The sequence below is a fragment of the Molossus molossus genome, unplaced genomic scaffold (assembly GCF_014108415.1).
Source record: "Molossus molossus isolate mMolMol1 unplaced genomic scaffold, mMolMol1.p scaffold_m16_p_8, whole genome shotgun sequence".
NCBI classification, from domain to species: Eukaryota; Metazoa; Chordata; class Mammalia; order Chiroptera; family Molossidae; genus Molossus; species Molossus molossus.
In genome coordinates this window covers 111,884,304-111,901,941 of record NW_023425402.1, presented here as the reverse complement: position 1 = coordinate 111,901,941, position 17,638 = coordinate 111,884,304, and the positions used below count along the sequence as shown (strand labels likewise).

The 17,638-nt window shown below is 58.5% G+C and overlaps 1 protein-coding gene across 1 annotated transcript in view; it reads right to left on the bottom strand.

The window, feature by feature from the left end:
* Window positions 1–17,638, bottom strand: part of SMOC2 (SPARC related modular calcium binding 2) — a 127,246-nt gene that overhangs the window by 25,748 nt on the left and 83,860 nt on the right. Inside the window, exons 8-9 of the mRNA XM_036249380.1 lie at window positions 5,020–5,206; window positions 1,170–1,252 (exon numbers count right to left, since the gene is read on the bottom strand). Of these exons, the coding sequence (XP_036105273.1) occupies window positions 1,170–1,252; window positions 5,020–5,206 (270 nt within the window). The remainder of the gene's footprint in view (window positions 1–1,169; window positions 1,253–5,019; window positions 5,207–17,638) is intronic.

Below are 17,638 nucleotides of genomic sequence, written 5' to 3'. Positions count from 1 at the left end.
CACACTCCAAACGCCCGCCGCGGAGCGAGCTGACCCGCACGGAGCCGGCCAGGCCTCTGGCTTGTGTCTGCAGCTCGGGGGCAGCGTCTGGGTGGAGACCCCGCGACCCCCACAGTCTCCCCGCCAGCGGTGGGGGCGTGGACCTCGTCACAGCGCTTCCCCCAACCAGCTCGGAGACCCGTGCTCAGACCTGTCTCTCTAACGAACATCGACAGCCGGACACGCCAAGTGTGACCCCAAGTTTCTCGGTGTTGCTGACCGGCTGTTCCCACAGCAAACACGACCGTCCTGGCCTTTAAACTACGTCTCCATCTAGAGCTCAGTGGACTGGCTTCCATGGACGACCTCCGTCCCCGCAGTCCCCTGGAGGACACGGAGGGGCTGCCTCCAGCGTGACCGTCACCGTGACCACTCCCGTGATCAGGAGGCTCAGAGGGACATGAATGAGCACGTCCATGTGTCTGTCCAAAGGCCAGACAGGGGGCGGTTTTGCATCATCGAAAACAAATTAAGTGCCCTGGACAGTTTGGCTCAGCAGTTAGAACATCAGCCTGCGGTCCAGAGAGACCCGGGTTCGGTTCCCGCTAAGGGCACGTACCCTGGTTGCAGTTTGTCCCCGGCCCTGGTTGGGTCGTGTGGGTGGCAGCCACTCGATGTGTCCCTTCACGTCGATGTTTCTCTCTCTCTCCCTCCCACTCTATCTGAACAAAAAATGAAAAAATGTCCTCGGGTGAGGATTAAAAAAATAATAAGTCTCTTGGACACTTAGAAACAGAGCAAAGGCGGTTAGACATTTACGTGACGGGAGCCGGACTCAGCGCCTCGGGCAGCTGGGCTGATTCCAGAGGCAGGTCGGAGGGACACACGCGGGGCCCCGCGTCCTTTGGGTGAAAGACCCGAGGGCGCAGGGGTGGGAGCCGCACCGCGGCCTGTTCTGAGCGAGAGGACGTCGCTTCCGTGTCTGAAATGTCGGGTCTCGGGGGTGTGTCTCTTCCAGCGTTGCCGCCACCATTGAAGCCAGCGTCTCTGTGCGGGGCACCTGCCCCCGCCCTGGGGCGACGGCCGCGCCAGCCGGGCCCGAGGACATGCCCCGGCCCACCAGGGGCAGCGCTGCTGGGACTTCTCACCCGGGAAGCTCCGGCCGTCCTGCCGCCCCCTCGTCCACTTACCCGGCAGCTGCCGGCCCTTGTAGAGGTCCTGCGCTTTGGTCGGGTGCGCCCTGGCGGTGTTGTCACATTTCGGCTGCTCATACCTGCGAGGGGGAGGGAAGACAGGTCAGGGGGTCAGGCTCCGAAAGGGTTCACTTCCATTTCTCGCCTGGTCGTAGGGCCGGACCCGCCCCCGCCCAGGGCACACACTGCGGCCCTGGGTCTCACAGGACAGAGATGGTCTTGGGCTGGACCTGCCCCCGCCCAGGGCACATACTGGGGCCCCAGGTCTCACAGGACAGCATGTCTTTGTGCCCTGAGCTCGTCCCCACGGTCGGCAGGAAGCAGTGTGTCAGGCTCTGCCTCCCCGTCCGGGCTCACACACCGGCCCCCGGCGGCAGCCCAAGGCTCTGTCGCCTCCGGGATCTGCCAGGTCGTGGACAGGGGTTCGGACGGGGCTGCACCACCCCAAGGGTCAGTGAGGCCGAGGGCGCGGCCGCGCGGCTACTAGGCTGAGTCTGGAATGTTGAAGCCGCCTGGACACGGGCCCTCGGGCAGCCACTCCGGGCGTCCCCCACGCGGGCTGGGGCTCCAGCCGGGACGCCGAGTCGGAAGGGTACGGTGGGCGGGCGGCGTCCTCCTCCGGAGCAGCTCCGGGACCAGCCCGTATGGCGGCTGGAGTCCCAGGAGAGAGTCAGGGCCCTCGGGCTGCAACGGGAGCTCAGACGCCCACCGCTGTTCTTTCCCACGGTGTTTACGTTCACTTGTTCGTATGAAGAGAAAACGAACATCTGGCCGTCCAGTGCCCATCGGATAGCAGGCTCTCTGCCCGGGGAAGGCGGGTCACGGTGCCCTGGACACATGTGCCCGCCGGGGAGGGAGAGCCCGGCGTCAGGAGCAGGGCTGGTCCAGGGAAGAGCAGCTTGCGCCGGACGGTGATCGAGGAAGCCCTGCCTCACCCTCAGGAGGGCGGAGGAGAAACTCCCGTTCTGGGAGCTCAGGCAGCAGCAGGGGCCACGCGCCACGCCCATCAGCAGCCACCACCACGGCGGCCAGGCTGCCACCTGCCCGACCCCCAGCGCCCACTGCCCCGCGCACGGCGTGGGCGCCCGCAGGTGCCCGCAGCACCTAGAACCACGGCCGAGATGCCAGCTGGAGACAAAGGTCAGGGGGACCAGGAGGTGCTGCAGGGCTGGTCCACCTCGGATTTCTCCCTGAACGAGGACCCCAGCAGCAATTCGGTGCCGGGGCGGCTGCTCTCTGCCTCACGCGGGCCAGCGGAGTTGGTCTTTTGTCCTTGGCACCAGCCTGCACCCAAATGTGTGCTTTTCAATGACCTTGCTTGGAGGCAGAAAGAGCTAGCTCACCGGGACGATTACCTTCATGTCTGTGGCTTCTGACTGGTGTTGGATGTCTTAAAAAATTATTTTGCCTCCTCAGAAATGTAAAATAGTGGATGATCAAGGAAGACAAAGCCTTGAACTTCTACCCAAATAAAAATCAGGAGTCTGAAGTGTCTCCCTGGAGCACATCTGAGGAGAGCGTAAGAAACTGCATCAGCGTGACCGTGACCCGGGGACCTGGCGGCCACCGCGGAGCCCGGGGCGTGAGCTGGTGACGTGGCCTGGCCCCTCGGTCAGCCCTGAGAGGTGACGACTTTGATCAGTCCCCAACGTCCTTGTTCCACGGAGAGCAGTTAAGACCAATTCCGTTTTCCCTCCCAGTGATGCGGTTACCACGGTTGTGCACTACAATTCCGGCCCCAAACACCTGAATTAAATCTGCGAAAGGGATTTTAGGGAAGGTGCTGGGCTCCCTGCGCCCCCTGAGCATGTGGTCCTTGCCCAATGCGCCTGGATCTCTGCGGCCACCTTGCGACCACGATGGAGTCGTCCGAGGACAAAGACGCACGGTGAGAACGTCGCAGTGGCGGTTTGGGGGCCTGTCCTCAGTGGCATCACCAAGGGGTAGTCTCCCCCTCGTTACGAATGCCCACTAGCCAGCTCATCACTGCGCGAAGCCTAAGACTCCCTGGTCAACACAGCACAGCGGTGATCAACACTGAACCAAGCCTGGCTCCGTGCAGGGCAGCCTTCACCCCTGCGTCTGGACGGCCCCCCCCCACACCCACCCACCACGAGCCCCTGGTCAGGGTGACCTTCTGGCCAGCTGGAGCGAGGGGAGTCCCCTGAGGGCCGAGGATGGCGGGGAGTCTTCCCTTGCTGTCAGACGGAAGCAAAACACGTGTCCTGGCTGACGACGCAGAAGCCGCAGCGCGGGCGGGTGACGCGAAGCCCGCGGGGCAGAGAACACAGACGGTTGGTTAACGTGAGGTCCTTGAGCTTGAAGCAATCTGAGCCTCCTGCTCTCTGCGGTGCGCCGGCTGGTGGACTTCGAGGCTGGACGCGTTTGCGGACTGGGTGCGTGGGAGGCAGCCGCCCTACCCCCGCCCACTCGCTCCCTGGCCTCCTGAGCGAAGGCGCAGCCCCCAGAAAGGACCCACCTGCTGTCCAGGGCTACGTGCGTGTCCCCAGTCCCGAGAACGGTGTCTGGGCATCGCTGACAACCAGCATTCGTGGTAACCAACAAACAAACGAAGGAGATTGTAACAGAGCAGGAGCGCAGGGGTCTCCTCCTCATTTAACGCTGCACCTCGAATCTCAGAGAAGAAACATACTCCATCCCGCAGGCACAGGGGACGGTGAGGACCGGTGGCCACAGCCGGCCTGGGCGGAGAGTCAGGCCAGAGGAAGAGAGGCGCGGTCATGTTTCTGGTCCGATCATAATATGAACCGGGCTCGGGAGGGACCCCGTCGTAAATGCTGAGCTCATCATTTTGCAGCCAGCTTGAGGAGTTCTGGTTTTGACAGCTTGAGGATTTTGTTGGCCGGCGTTAGCAAGACGTCTGCCAGAGACGCTTCCCCCTCCCAGAGGCGCAGCCCGGGCTGGGGAGCAAACGCCCCAACTTAAACACACAGTGAGCAGGCCAGTTATAAAATGTGCAGAAACCCTGCTTCCCAAGGCATCTGAGAGCACACGCTCCCTGTGCTCACGTGCGCGGAACCAAAACCTCTCACCCCGAGCCCGTGAAAGGCCCCCGTGCGGGGCTGGCTCAGAGCGGGCGCCCTGCAGGGACGGGCCCGGCCACAGCTCCGTGCTGGGCACCACGGCGCTGGGCGCACCACGAGCGGCGCGGAGGGCTCTCCGCCTGTCCCTGTGGCTGGGGTGGGGGTGCGCTGGCCACCGAGGCCCAGCTCCAACACGACCCTGATCCGCTGGTTTCCAGGGAAACCAGTTTCACTGAGAGCGGGATGCACGGCGGGCCGAGGAAGTGTTTGTCACCAACGTCTGGCTCCAGGTCACACGTGGCTGTGTGTCTTCATCTAAATGCCCAGTGGTCGCCCTGGAATAACTGGGGAATCACTCCGAAGGGGCGCAGAGGTCGGACCAGGCGCTCGGGTTGGTAAAGCTGAGGTATTCTGATGCAGTGGTGAGCTGTGTCCACACTTACAGAAGTCAGAGGGCAAGTCGCTGCAGAAACACCGGAACCCGCTGACGGCAGGTCAGGGGCAAGGCCAGTACACCAGGCGGGTGGCAGGTGCTCCGTGGAGACTCACCTGAGCAGGTGTGTCTGGGGCCCTGAAGGGGCTGCTCTCCCTGCTCTGAGCACGGACCCTTCTAAGGGGCAGCTGGGGGAGGCAGGTGTTTTAAGATCATGGCACCCGCCAGGGGAGTTCGGCTCCCTCTGCTTGGAAATGCTGGCTCCTTTGCAAACACCGGGGTCCCAGGTGCCCCCGACAGCAGAGCCTTTTCCAAACGTCCTCCGCTGTGCTGCTCCCCCCCGCCCCGGAGGCCCCCGAGAAGGCCGTACCTGGTGGAGGTGCCCGGAATGGGGCGCCCGGTGTCCACCAGGACACACCAGCAGTAGCCCGTGGACGGGTGGCACTGCACCGGCTTGTACAGGCCGCCGTGTGCGCACTCGGGGATCACCACGTTGTCGTTTCTGGGCTGCCGGGCCTCCTCCAGGGCCGACTGCTGCTCCTGGTCACACGAGGACACTACAGAGAGGAAGAGACAGTGTGAGCACGTGGTCAGCACAGCCCATGGAGCCTGAGGACACCTGGAAAGTCAGGGGAGTGGGCAGGCGGCGCGGGCCGGGGAAACAGAGGGGCAGCGAGGAGGGTCAGGAGCAGCGGGTGCTGTTCCTCTCTGTCACTGTGAGAGCTGCGTCCCCCAGCAGGTCTGATGCCCACCTGAATTTCCACCGTCGCAGGTGGGATGGCCCCGGGGTGGTCCGGAGTCAGGCAGGTTCCCGGCAGGCACATGGCCTGGTCCCAAGGAGTCCTGACCGGGCCCCTCCTGCCACATGCCTGCCACCCGCCCCCAGGGTCACATCCCCAGGAGGGGACTGAAGACTCCTGCTGTCCAGGCCCAACCCCCAGGCTCTGACTGAGGCTGAGCAGGAAGGGCTCCGTGTCTGAGGCCCCGAAGGGGTGGCACCCCAGCGGCGGTGTCTCTGAAACAGCCTCGGGGACTGGGAGTCACAGAAGAGGCATTCCTGCCCCGGTCTGTGCCCCGCTCTGTGCTCCGGACATTCGGAGGCACAGTCACGTAGGAACAAAATGACTTAAAACCCCAGGGCCATGTGTCCCCATGTGTAAAGGCCGATCTCAGTTTATGTTAATAATGTTTCTCTTTGTGTTCAGACAGGATCGAATACATCCACCCTCTGACCCAAAGGGCTAAACCGGGGACGTCCTCTAACAAATATGCTCTGGACTGCACCACCTTGGGGGACATGGCAACAGCACCCCGGAACCCGAGCGTCACCGACTTGCTTTCGGCAGCCGAGGGGAGCTCGGGCAGGTGCCTCTCTGCTCGGGTGCTGAAGCGTGTTCCCTGGGGGAAATCGGGCAGAACGAGCAGTCTCCCCAAACCCTCACCGACCAGCCAGGGAGCCGCTCAAGGACCTTGGATGGAGAATGCCGCTGACGGGCCGCCTCGCCCCTAAGAGGCCCCTGCCCGTCCTGAGCAATGCTGAGATGAGCAGCTGAGCCTCCACGTCCCTCCCCGACTCCCACCAAGAAGCCTCACCCGCAGCTCGTCACCCCACTCACCCCCGAACAGACAGCAGACACCTGGGCCCTGTTAAAATCCCAGCCAGAAAACCAGATTCAGAGAAACCGACTTCTGGAGCGGGGAGCGGGGCTGTGCACCCCAGACTGCCCCTCCCTCTCTATACAATACACAGGATATAACATGTTTCTACATAGTGTATAAAAGGCCCTGCGTTACACACATGTATGCATATGCACACGTGCACACACACACACACATACACTCTGCAGGTTCCCTTACAAATGAGCTGAGGACATAACTAATTGTTAACTACTGAAAACCACAGATAAAAAAGAAACTCTAAACTCAAAATCTGAAAAATCAAAGACAAATGAAGATAAAAGTTGGTTAAAAAACACGGTTTAAGTCAGTGGAGAAAAGGTTTTGTTCTGTTTTCTTTTGTTTGTTAATTCACTGTTCACCCGAATGTCACCAGCACTTACAGTTAAGACCAGGTGCCGGGACAGTCTGCTCATTTGGGTGCAGCCTCGGCGGCCGTGTGCTGTGCGGTTGGGCGTGTGTGTGTTTGCTTCTGTCCACCACAAGGCCTGTGACAACCCGGGCTCTCCAGAACCTGAGCCCCAGGCCTGACAGCCCCGTGAAGCCACCGTCTTGTCTGGTCCAGACGTGCCCAGTGGCTTTCACAGAGGCTGCCCGTCAGTGTCCAGGCCACACCTGAGCTCAACGAGGAAACTCCTGTGATTACAGCGAGGATCCAGATGAAGCCAGAGAGCTGAGGGACAGAGAGGATGTAGTTTCACAGGACAAGGATGTCTGTCTGAGTCCAGGCCTTAGCTTGCTCACAGGCCACATGCAAGCCTTTTTTAAACCTTTTTATTGCGATTGGTGCTGGACTAATGACCAGGTTATACTGCTTTCAATGTTGTCCCCAACTCTTACTCAAGGTGATGCTGAACCATAGGGGGTGAGACTCCTATGCACCTGGCTTATTTTTTTATTGAAACCAGTCCAAGGCAGCTGATAAGCACAAGGCCAGGGACGTGTGCAACAGTGCAGAATGACAATCAGTCCTAGAGGTGACAGTGAAACGGCCCATACCACCTGACATGGATGGCACAGGACAGCTACCATCTATTTGGTCTGCCAGGGGTGAGCACCGCACTGTATTGCCGAACACTGCTGTTTGACTTTTTAAACCATGTCATTTCTGTGGATGTCCCGAAAGGGCACAGGAACCAACCTGACCTTTCCGATTCTCTTACTTCCCACCTGTAGCCCACTGACCACAGCCTCCTGGAGGGGCGGACAGGCAAGTGGAAGCTAAATCATGTTGGTCCAGGCTGACATTTCGGGGGCTAATCTCAGAGCCCATCCCGGGGTCATTCACAGGTCACCGTGGGTGCTCAGGTCATTCTTGTGAAGGAAAGGGAAGGAAGGCAGGGTGTGGTTCAGGTGTCCTGCTCTCCACGGAGCGCTCCAGCCCCTCACACAGCCGCCTGGCGCCCAGTCGGTCTGCAGAGGACCAGGCAGGGGTGCTGTGGCCACGTGGATGCTCTCACCCTGCAGCTCAAAGGTGCTGATCTCCGAGCGCACCCAGACCACGGGGCCACCTCAGGACCCTGGGGAGCCACTGTCTGTGAGGCCTCTGTGTTTCCAACAAATCCCGTGGCTTTACTTTCCCAGCATCTGATTTGTTTGTAAGTGAAGAACCTTAAATAACAGAGTTCTGACTCTGACATAGCCCAACATAGGACTGGGCACTCGGTCTTCATCCACGCGGGCACTCTCCTGCACACGGATCGGTGCACACGGCAGCTGGGATGCGGGCCGCCCTGCACTGGGCATTGCTGCAGCTGGAGAGGGGCCCAGGCGGGCTCCTGCCCACACTCGCCTCGCCCGCACCGATGTCAGTGGCCCACGCGGTCCTCGGAACATCACCCAGCGTTGTCCAAGTTCTGTCGACTGTGTCCTCTAAGTTCTGTGCTTCCTGCTAAAGATTTCGCTCAGCAAACAGACACACAATGAAACCGGTCGCTGGGCCGTGCAGTTTTATGGAAGAAAAGAGACTTCACTCCCATGGGGACTTAGAACCTGGCAGGTGCTCAGGTGACAACGACCGCATTCCTTCTGAACTGCCAGGAATCACTGTAGATCACGGGCAGGGACCGAGGCACGCAGGGACTGAACGCTGTGAGAGGCGGCTGTGCCCGGCGGCGCGGAGCCCCCACCATCCCATGGGAAGGTGACGCAGACCGCAGGGCTCCCTCGGCCCCTCTCAGAGACAGTCCCAGCGAGCAGGATTTACGGCGTGATCATCCGGGCACAGACACTCCCATCTCGATCCAAGGACACACTGTGTCTACAGACATCGCCCTGGAAAGTCCACGCAAGGGCCCTTGGAGGGCGTTCGGCACGTTTGCAGACGCAGCACAGGCAACACGGGGTTAAGTCGACCGGCGCTCGGAGTTTGCTGAGAGGGCTGTCAAAGTCGAAGGTACGCCTGCCGGGTCCGAAGAAACGCCGGGTTTGTCTGCATGAGCGTCCTGGCTGCTGGCCAGCTCCGGTGACCTTTGCAGTTCAGTTTGGCAGGTCTGGCTCCTCGTGGGAACCGAGGCTCATTAGGAAATGCAATCTCGCGTCAGGAAGGGCCGTGATGGAGGAGAAGCTACCCCTGGACACAAGGCTGAGCGCCCTGGGAGCAGAGGCACAGAAGCAGGATTTGTGCGTCTGAAAGTCTCCCTGGCACCCTGTGAGGGTCCCCGCTCCCGGGAGTGACCCACGTTCTGTACCATGTCGGGCTCGGCCACACGACATGAGCAAAGGGAAGATTTCCTCGTGGGTGGGTCGCTGGGGCACAGACACCCCTGTTCCAAAAGCACGTGAACCACACGTACAGAAGAAGACAGATGAGGACCAAGGGACATCACAGTCCCATCCCCCCAACACTGGGCTCCCAGTCACTAAGGCACCTGGGACCACGACCCCAAAACCAACCCAGGGACACAAGTCTCAACGGAGCCTTAGAAAAAGACATGAAGATTTGAAACAAAAGTGGTAAGACTGTCCTTGATCACACACGACAGGGCCGTGTGGAAGGACACATCCGAAAGCGTCCAAAGCCGGGGAGCCAGTCGCCTGGGCACACGCTCTCATCAAAGCCCACGTCACTGTTCCTGATCGACACATCGACATCGAAATGAGTCTCAAAGCGTTTTTCCAGTAAGAATGAAGTGGGAATTGTACAAGACGAGCACACACTGGCCACGTGCTAACTGTTAACTCTTCCTTGTTGGTGCGTCTTACTGGGGACAGAGTCCCCGATTCCACATGCACGCCTGTGGGAGTCGGCCATCGGTTCCCAGAACGGTGCTGACGGAGCTATTAGTCTTTCTTACGGTTTCCCCACAGGACGTGGGGATCCACTCCCTCCACGCTGCATTGAACAGCGCGTCCTCACCCTGAAGTGTGGCGTGAAGTGTGGATCTGAGCACCTTGTGCCAGGCTGGCCTGTACACACCGGGTCAGCCTCGCCCATGGCCGCTGCGGGTCTTCAAGTTCCGGCTTCATTGGCTGAGGACGGTTTCACTGGGAGCCTCACTAAGACACTACAGCACAGCCGGTCTGTCCTGGCCTCACGGCACAACATCCAACGCAGAAGCATTGTCACAGCAGCGCCGTCTGTCACGTGAAACCCCTAGAGGCCTCTCCGTGCTCCGTGGTCCACTCTCGGCATCCTTGGAGGGAATCTTAGCGTCCTGCTTAAGTTTCCTCTGCTGGCCCCAAACCGGTCACCACCGGCCGGCCCACCTCATGCTGGGGAAGGCACCGCTCTGCCGTGCACGCTGGCGTTGGCTTACCCCGACGGCCTCGGCCGAGTCCCAGACCACTGCCACAGCGCCCACAGGGCTGGGAGACGCGTTCTTCCCTGACGACACCCTGGTCCCCGACACGCCCAGTGCAGGCCCTCCCCCCACTCAGGACAGTAAACATGCGCACTCCCAGGAAAGCTAGATGACGTCATGGCCTGGCCCTCCCTCTCTCCCTGTCACCAGGGTTCCTGTGCCCCCTGACACTGGCAGGTGTCTTTCCTGTTCTGTGACATTGGGCTCAAACGTGACCTCCGTGGCTCACAGGATGGCTGTGGCCTGAGGCAGCTGGACAGGCCTCCCTGCACCTCTGCGTTGCCATGAGAACGGTCCCCGGGTCTCACTCACAGGAGGAGATGACAGGGGTTCCGGCAGACCAGACCCAAGGCAGCTCCGAGCCCCTCCACCGCCCGCGCCTGCGTGACAGTCTGGGCTCTTGGTCAGGCACCCGTCACCGTCCACTCCACGGTCAGTGGGTGTGAGCTGCGACAGCGGCAGAATCCGCTTCCTGCCCCCCCGGCTGTATTTCCAGAGCCCCCGGAACCACCGCAGGTTAAAGCACCAGCCACCGCTCTCAGTGCCCGGCCCGGCCTTCCGAGACCGCAGGGAGAGTTAGTCCCGCGTCCGGAACGGCCCGCTCGGCGGGCTCCTGCCTCGGGTGCAGGCTCACAGGGAGCAGAGCTGGGGTGTGGCCCAGCAGGCAGCCGGGGCCGGAGCCAGGGGCAGACATTCCCACGAGCATGGGGGGGTGGGGAGCCACACAACAGTGTTTACAAGGCTGTGACCACGTTTGTGCTGGGAGCACCCTGGGAGCGGCTCTTAGAGGACCCGTCCCAACGAGGGGCGAGGAGGCCCTCATGGCTGAGGCCGGGGGCACGTAAAACAGCAAACACTGTGAACAGGCGCAAACCCAGAGAAAATACAGACAACTCAGCACAGAACAACGGAGGGCCACAGACACACGTGACCACTGTTCTTCCGTGGCCGTGGCCCCTGACCTTCCCTCCTGAGACCAGGTGCGGTAACCTGGTCAGACACTGAACCGGGGATGAGCCGGTACCTCTGTCCTGCGTGTTCTGAACAAGCGTGAGTGCTCCAGGCACGATGTAAATTACTCCCTCCGACGTGGACACGTGACTGCTGTGTGGTTACATATTGTCTCGGCCGACAGATACCGAACGTTACTGCTACATGTCAGGAGCTCCGCGAAGAATTCTGAGGTTTAAATAGGACGCCACGTATAAAAATATTTCAGAGACGAACTAATGAACAGTTTGTTCAAAGGATCCCACTTATAAAAAGCAAGAGTGAGAACTGAAAACCTTGAGTGGGTATTATAACATGCTTTTCACACAGTAGTTTAACCACATGTGAACTCTGTGAGCTCGGGTTAGTGTCCTCATTCTGCACATTCAGGGACTGGATTGGAGGACAGAGGTCGCTCCCCCAATCTAGGCCACTGGGGTCACGACAGCCAGAGCCAGGGCTGACTGCGCATCAGGCCCCTGAGTCCCGGGGGGGGGGGCAGTAATGGGCACAGCCGAGTCCCCAGGTCACAGTGAAGCCAAGCCTACATTTTTCTTTGACACAGGTTTCAACATATGGGCCCTTGATTCTTCCTTAGGATTGATTCCTTAATTTTTACACATGTTGTCTTCATCAGTCACAGCGTGTTCTGTGGTTTCCTTTGTAATTAGGCAGCATTCGGAGGATCAAAAGCAAAAAGAATAACATGGAAAGGAAACCCTTTCGGAATCTGATTTTCTAGGAGCGGCAGATTGGCAATGTATAGTTTCGACGGGATATAATCATTCACAGGTCCAGCCGGTGACAGGCTAAGCGGCCTCCACAAAGCGGCGGCGACAGCTCCGCCCGTGAGCGGCACACCCCGCGATCCGCTGGATACTTCGAGCACCAGAGAGGATTTCTGAGACAAGACAGGCTTCTTCCGGCGGCATCACTGACACAACGCTGACAGGCACCGTGGGTGAGTCCCGGCAAGAACAGGATGAGGTGTGTATATTACCAGCGAGCGAACGGAGGCTCAAAAATTCCTGATCTTCCTCCAGATCACAGAGCTGGGAACAGCTGAGTGACAGGCCACACTATGGTGACCCAGGAGCCCCTGGAATGGTGAGCGTCAGGCCATCTCAGGACACAGAAAATGGCAAATGAACAACAGGAGAAGCTCACAGTGACCTGTGGATCCAAATTTACAACAGGAGAAGCTCACAGTGACTGTGGATCCAAATGAACAACAGGAGAAGCTCACAGTGACTGTGGATCCAAATGAACAACAGGAGAAGCTCACAGTGACTGTGGATCCAAATGAACAACAGGAGAAGCTCACAGTGACCTGTGGATCCAAATGAACAACAGGAGAAGCTCACAGTGACTGTGGATCCAAATGAACAACAGGAGAAGCTCACAGTGACCTGTGGATCCAAATAAACAACAGGAGAAGCTCACAGTGACTGTGGATCCCAATGAACAACAGGAGAAGCTCACAGTGACCTGTGGATCCAAATGAACAACAGGAGAAGCTCACAGTGACTGTGGATCCAAATGAACAACAGGAGAAGCTCACAGTGACCTGTGGATCCAAATGAACAACAGGAGAAGCTCACAGTGACTGTGGATCCCAATGAACAACAGGAGAAGCTCACAGTGACCTGTGGATCCAAATGAACAACAGGAGAAGCTCACAGTGACTGTGGATCCAAATGAACAACAGGAGAAGCTCACAGTGACCTGTGGATCCAAATGAACAACAGGAGAAGCTCACAGTGACCTGTGGATCCAAATGAACAACAGGAGAAGCTCACCGTGACCTGTGGATCCAAATGAACAACAGGAGAAGCTCACAGTGACTGTGGATCCCAATGAACAACAGGAGAAGCTCACAGTGACCTGTGGATCCAAATGAACAACAGGAGAAGCTCACAGTGACTGTGGATCCAAATGAACAACAGGAGAAGCTCACAGTGACCTGTGGATCCAAATGAACAACAGGAGAAGCTCACAGTGACTGTGGATCCAAATGAACAACAGGAGAAGCTCACAGTGACCTGTGGATCCAAATGAACAACAGGAGAAGCTCACAGTGACTGTGGATCCAAAATGAACAACAGGAGAAGCTCACAGTGGACCTGTGGATCCAAATGAACACCAGGAGAAGCTCACAGTGACTGTGGATCCAATGAACAACAGGAGAAGCTCACAGTGACCTGTGGATCCAAATAGAACAACAGGAGAAGCTCACAGTGACTGTGGATCCCAATGAACAACAGGAGAAGCTCACAGTGACCTGTGGATCCAAATAACAACAGGAGAAGCTCACAGTGACTGTGGATCCAAATGAACACAGGAGAAGCTCACAGTGACCTGTGGATCCAAAGAACAACAGGAGAAGCTCACAGTGACCTGTGGATCCCAATGAACAACAGGAGAAGCTCACAGTGACCTGTGGATCCAAATGAACAACAGGAGAAGCTCACAGTGACTGTGGATCCAAATGAACAACAGGAGAAGCTCACAGTGACCTGTGGATCCAAATGAACAACAGGAGAAGCTCACAGTGACTGTGGATCCAATGAACAACAGGAGAAGCTCACAGTGACCTGTGATTCCAAATGAACAACAGGAGAAGCTCACAGTGACCTGTGGATCCAAATGAACAACAGGAGAAGCTCACAGTGACCTGTGGATCCAAATGAACAACAGGAGAAGCTCACAGTGACCTTGGATCCAATGAAACAACAGGAGAAGCTCACCGTGACCTGTGGATCCAAATGAACAACAGGAGAAGCTCACAGTGACTGTGGATCCAAATGAACAACAGGAGAAGCTCACAGTGACTGTGGATCCAAATGAACAACAGGAGAAGCTCACAGTGACTGTGGATCCAAATGAACAACAGGAGAAGCTCACAGTGACCTGTGGATCCAAATGAACAACAGGAGAAGCTCACAGTGACTGTGGATCCCAATGAACAACAGGAGAAGCTCACAGTGACCTGTGGATCCAAATGAACAACAGGAGAAGCTCACAGTGACTGTGGATCCAAATGAACAACAGGAGAAGCTCACAGTGACCTGTGGATCCAAATGAACAACAGGAGAAGCTCACAGTGACTGTGGATCCCAATGAACAACAGGAGAAGCTCACAGTGACCTGTGGATCCAAATGACAACAGGAGAAGCTCACAGTGACTGTGGATTCCAATGAACAACAGGAGAAGCTCACAGTGACTGTGGATCCCAATGAACAACAGGAGAAGCTCACAGTGACCTGTGATCCAAATGAACAACAGGAGAAGCTCACAGTGACTGTGGATCCAAATGAACAACAGGAGAAGCTCACAGTGACCTGTGGATCCAAATGAACAACAGGAGAAGCTCACAGTGACCTGTGGATCCAAATGAACAACAGGAGAAGCTCACCATGACCTGTGGATCCAAATGAACAACAGGAGAAGCTCACAGTGACTGTGGATCCAAATGAACAACAGGAGAAGCTCACAGTGACTGTGGATCCAAATGAACAACAGGAGAAGCTCACAGTGACTGTGGATCCAAATGAACAACAGGAGAAGCTCACAGTGACCTGTGGATCCAAATGAACAACAGGAGAAGCTCACAGTGACTGTGGATCCAAATGAACAACAGGAGAAGCTCACAGTGACTGTGGATCCAAATGAACAACAGGAGAAGCCCACAGTGACCTGTGGATCCAAATTTACAACAGGAGAAGCTCACAGTGACTGTGGATCCAAATGAACAACAGGAGAAGCTCACAGTGACTGTGGATCCAAATGAACAACAGGAGAAGCTCACAGTGACTGTGGATCCAAATGAACAATGAGAAGCTCATAGTCAAACCTGTAGTCCCCGAAACAAAGATTTGGATGCACTTCACGGATCTGATTTCTTTGAAGGAAAACTGTGGCTCATCCTTACTACCTGGTCGTCATTGTTGTCCTGCGGCAGCAGACTTGGGCTTGAAGAGCTGTAGATCGAGGGGTTGTTTCTGATGGGGAACAGGAGTCCTGGGCCCAGAGATGAGGGGCAGGCAGGGTCAGCCAGGACAAAGATGGACCCTCAGAGGGACCTGGGAGCCCCGTGATGGTGCTGGTCCCACCACCCCAAACCCCACCCTGGCCTCTGTCTGCACCCTCCAAGAGCCCCCCATGCACAGATGGACCATCTGGGTGGACAGTCAGCCTGTCCAGATGCCTTTACCCAGGACAACTGCACCACCTCATCTCGAACGCCTGCAGCCAGGTCGGCCTTCTCTCCTGCACCTCCACACGGAGCCTAGCTCTCCACGGGGCCTCCGGGATCCCCTCCGCTCTCCCCTTCCACAGTCTCCGCCCCAACCCCAGGGCCGGGGCACCGCGAGCCCCCCGGGGGCAACCCCAGCCCCTGCACCATCACCCAGCAGACCCCACCGCAGACCCTCCTGGTCACCTCACGACACCTCCTAAGCCCTGGTCAGCTCTGAGACAGCGCCCCCGCCTGGTCTCCTGAGGACGTGTGTGCGGACCGAGTGGCTGTGAGGTCCGGGCCACCATGTGCTGCGAGCACCATGGAAATGTCCCCCCTTGCAGGCTGCAGAACCTGAGGCCGACTCTATCCCAAGGAAGTTAGGCAGGTAGTCGTTTGTATTTGGATGCCTCTCAGAGAGAGCCAGGATGTTTGCATTTTCCCGAAAAACTCCACGGTAAGATGTGGTTTTATCTAAGACAGCTGATCACAGACAGCACCCACATAGGCATCGCGTTTAACATATGCCAGGTAAGTCTGGCTGGCGTGGCTCAGGGGACTGAGCACCCTCCCCTGGGCTGAGAGGTCCCGGTTTGATTCCGGGTCAGGGCACAAGCCCAGGTTGCGGGCTTGATCCCCAGTAAAGGGCATGCGGGAGGCGGCCGATCGATGTTTCTCTCTCTCCCTTCCTTCCTCTCTTTCTAAAAAGTCAATAGAAACATATTTGAAAAAGAAATAATAAATAAATAAAACATGCCGAGGGCACTCCAGCCACGTTTTTCCCCGCGCTTGAGGATAAAGCAGAGACTAACCCTCTTGTTGAAAAAGTAAGAAGACAGAAACAGCAGAGGCAGCCTTGGGATGCAAATGACAGGTATTTGGGAACCGCTCTGCCACACCGCCCAACCCAGCCCTGGACACGCTGCTGGGCGAGAACCAGCACACCCAGCTCAGGTCCTCGTGAGCGGTGTCCTTGAACTGCGCCTTCACAGCCTGTGTCCACAGCTGCCACGGGGCACAGACCCGCTGCCCTGTCACGGACACTCAGCAGAGCAATGGTCCTGTCACCGGGGAGCGCAGCTTCTTCCTCGTGGGCATGAGACAGACGACGTGACTGTGTCAGGATGAGGGGCCCCCTAGGAGCCACGAGGAGCAGAACCCCACCTGCCTGCACGCCCTGAAACCCTGAAACCCCACCCACACGCCGGTCACCGTCCAGGGCGCCCGCTGAGCCCAGCCGTGGCATCAAGGTGGGAGGGGCTGTTCCGGGCACACCCTGGGCACCATACAACGTAGCTCCGTCCTGGGCGGAGGTCTCGGCCCTCCTGCGGGGACACCCCAAGGGAGCCCTCTGTCCTCGGGGAAACTGTCCCTGCAAGCTGAGCCCGCCGGGCTCCTGCAGGAAGGACAGCGAAGGGAAAGTGTGTGCTAGGTTTGCAAGGAGCTGTTCGGAGACCACATGAAATGTAGCAGAAAGGACCTCGGTGGTCAGCCAGGCTGGTCTCCTGAGTGGACAGAACGGAAGGAAAACCAGGTCCTGTTTCCGCAGCACGTACAGCCTCTGAGCCGTCTGAGGTCTCATCCGGCCCTGGTCACTGACAGCAACTGCGATCGAATGTGAGCTGGGGCCTCGGAGCCTCAGCTCACAGGACGCTGTGATCACCCCACTTCCAGGCCCTGGCCCCCTGAGCCCCACAAGGCCCCCGGAAACCCCCAGGCCCCCTGAGCCCCACACGGCCCCCTGAGTCCCACACGGCCCCCTGAACCCCACACAGCCCCCTGAGCCCCACATGGCCCCCTGAGTCCCCCAGAGCCCCTGAGCCCCACACGGCCCCCTGAGCCCCACATGGCCCCCTGAGCTCCCCAGACCCCCTGAGCCCCACATGGTCCCCTGAGCCCCCCACAGCCCCCTGAGCCCCACATGGTCCCCTGAGCTCCCCAGACCCCCTGAGCTCCCCAGACCCCCTGAGCCCCCCAGACCCCCTGAGCCCCCCAGACCCCCTGAGCTCCCCACAGCCCCCTGAGCCCCCCACGGCCCCCTGCACCCCCTGCCCCGCCCCGGCCTCCAAGCCCGAGCTCTGTGGCCACCACACGGCCCCTGAGGACTGGGGTGGGAAGAGCTTTCCTAAGTCAGGCCACGGGCCACGCGCTCACCCAGAGCTGAGGCCACGCCCATCCTTGTGGCCCGCCCTGGAAAAACTGAGTCAGTGGCCGTCCGGAAGCCAGCCTCCTGGCCGGGCTGGGCTCCAGGACGTCAGTGACCAGCATCCGTGGGCGGCCA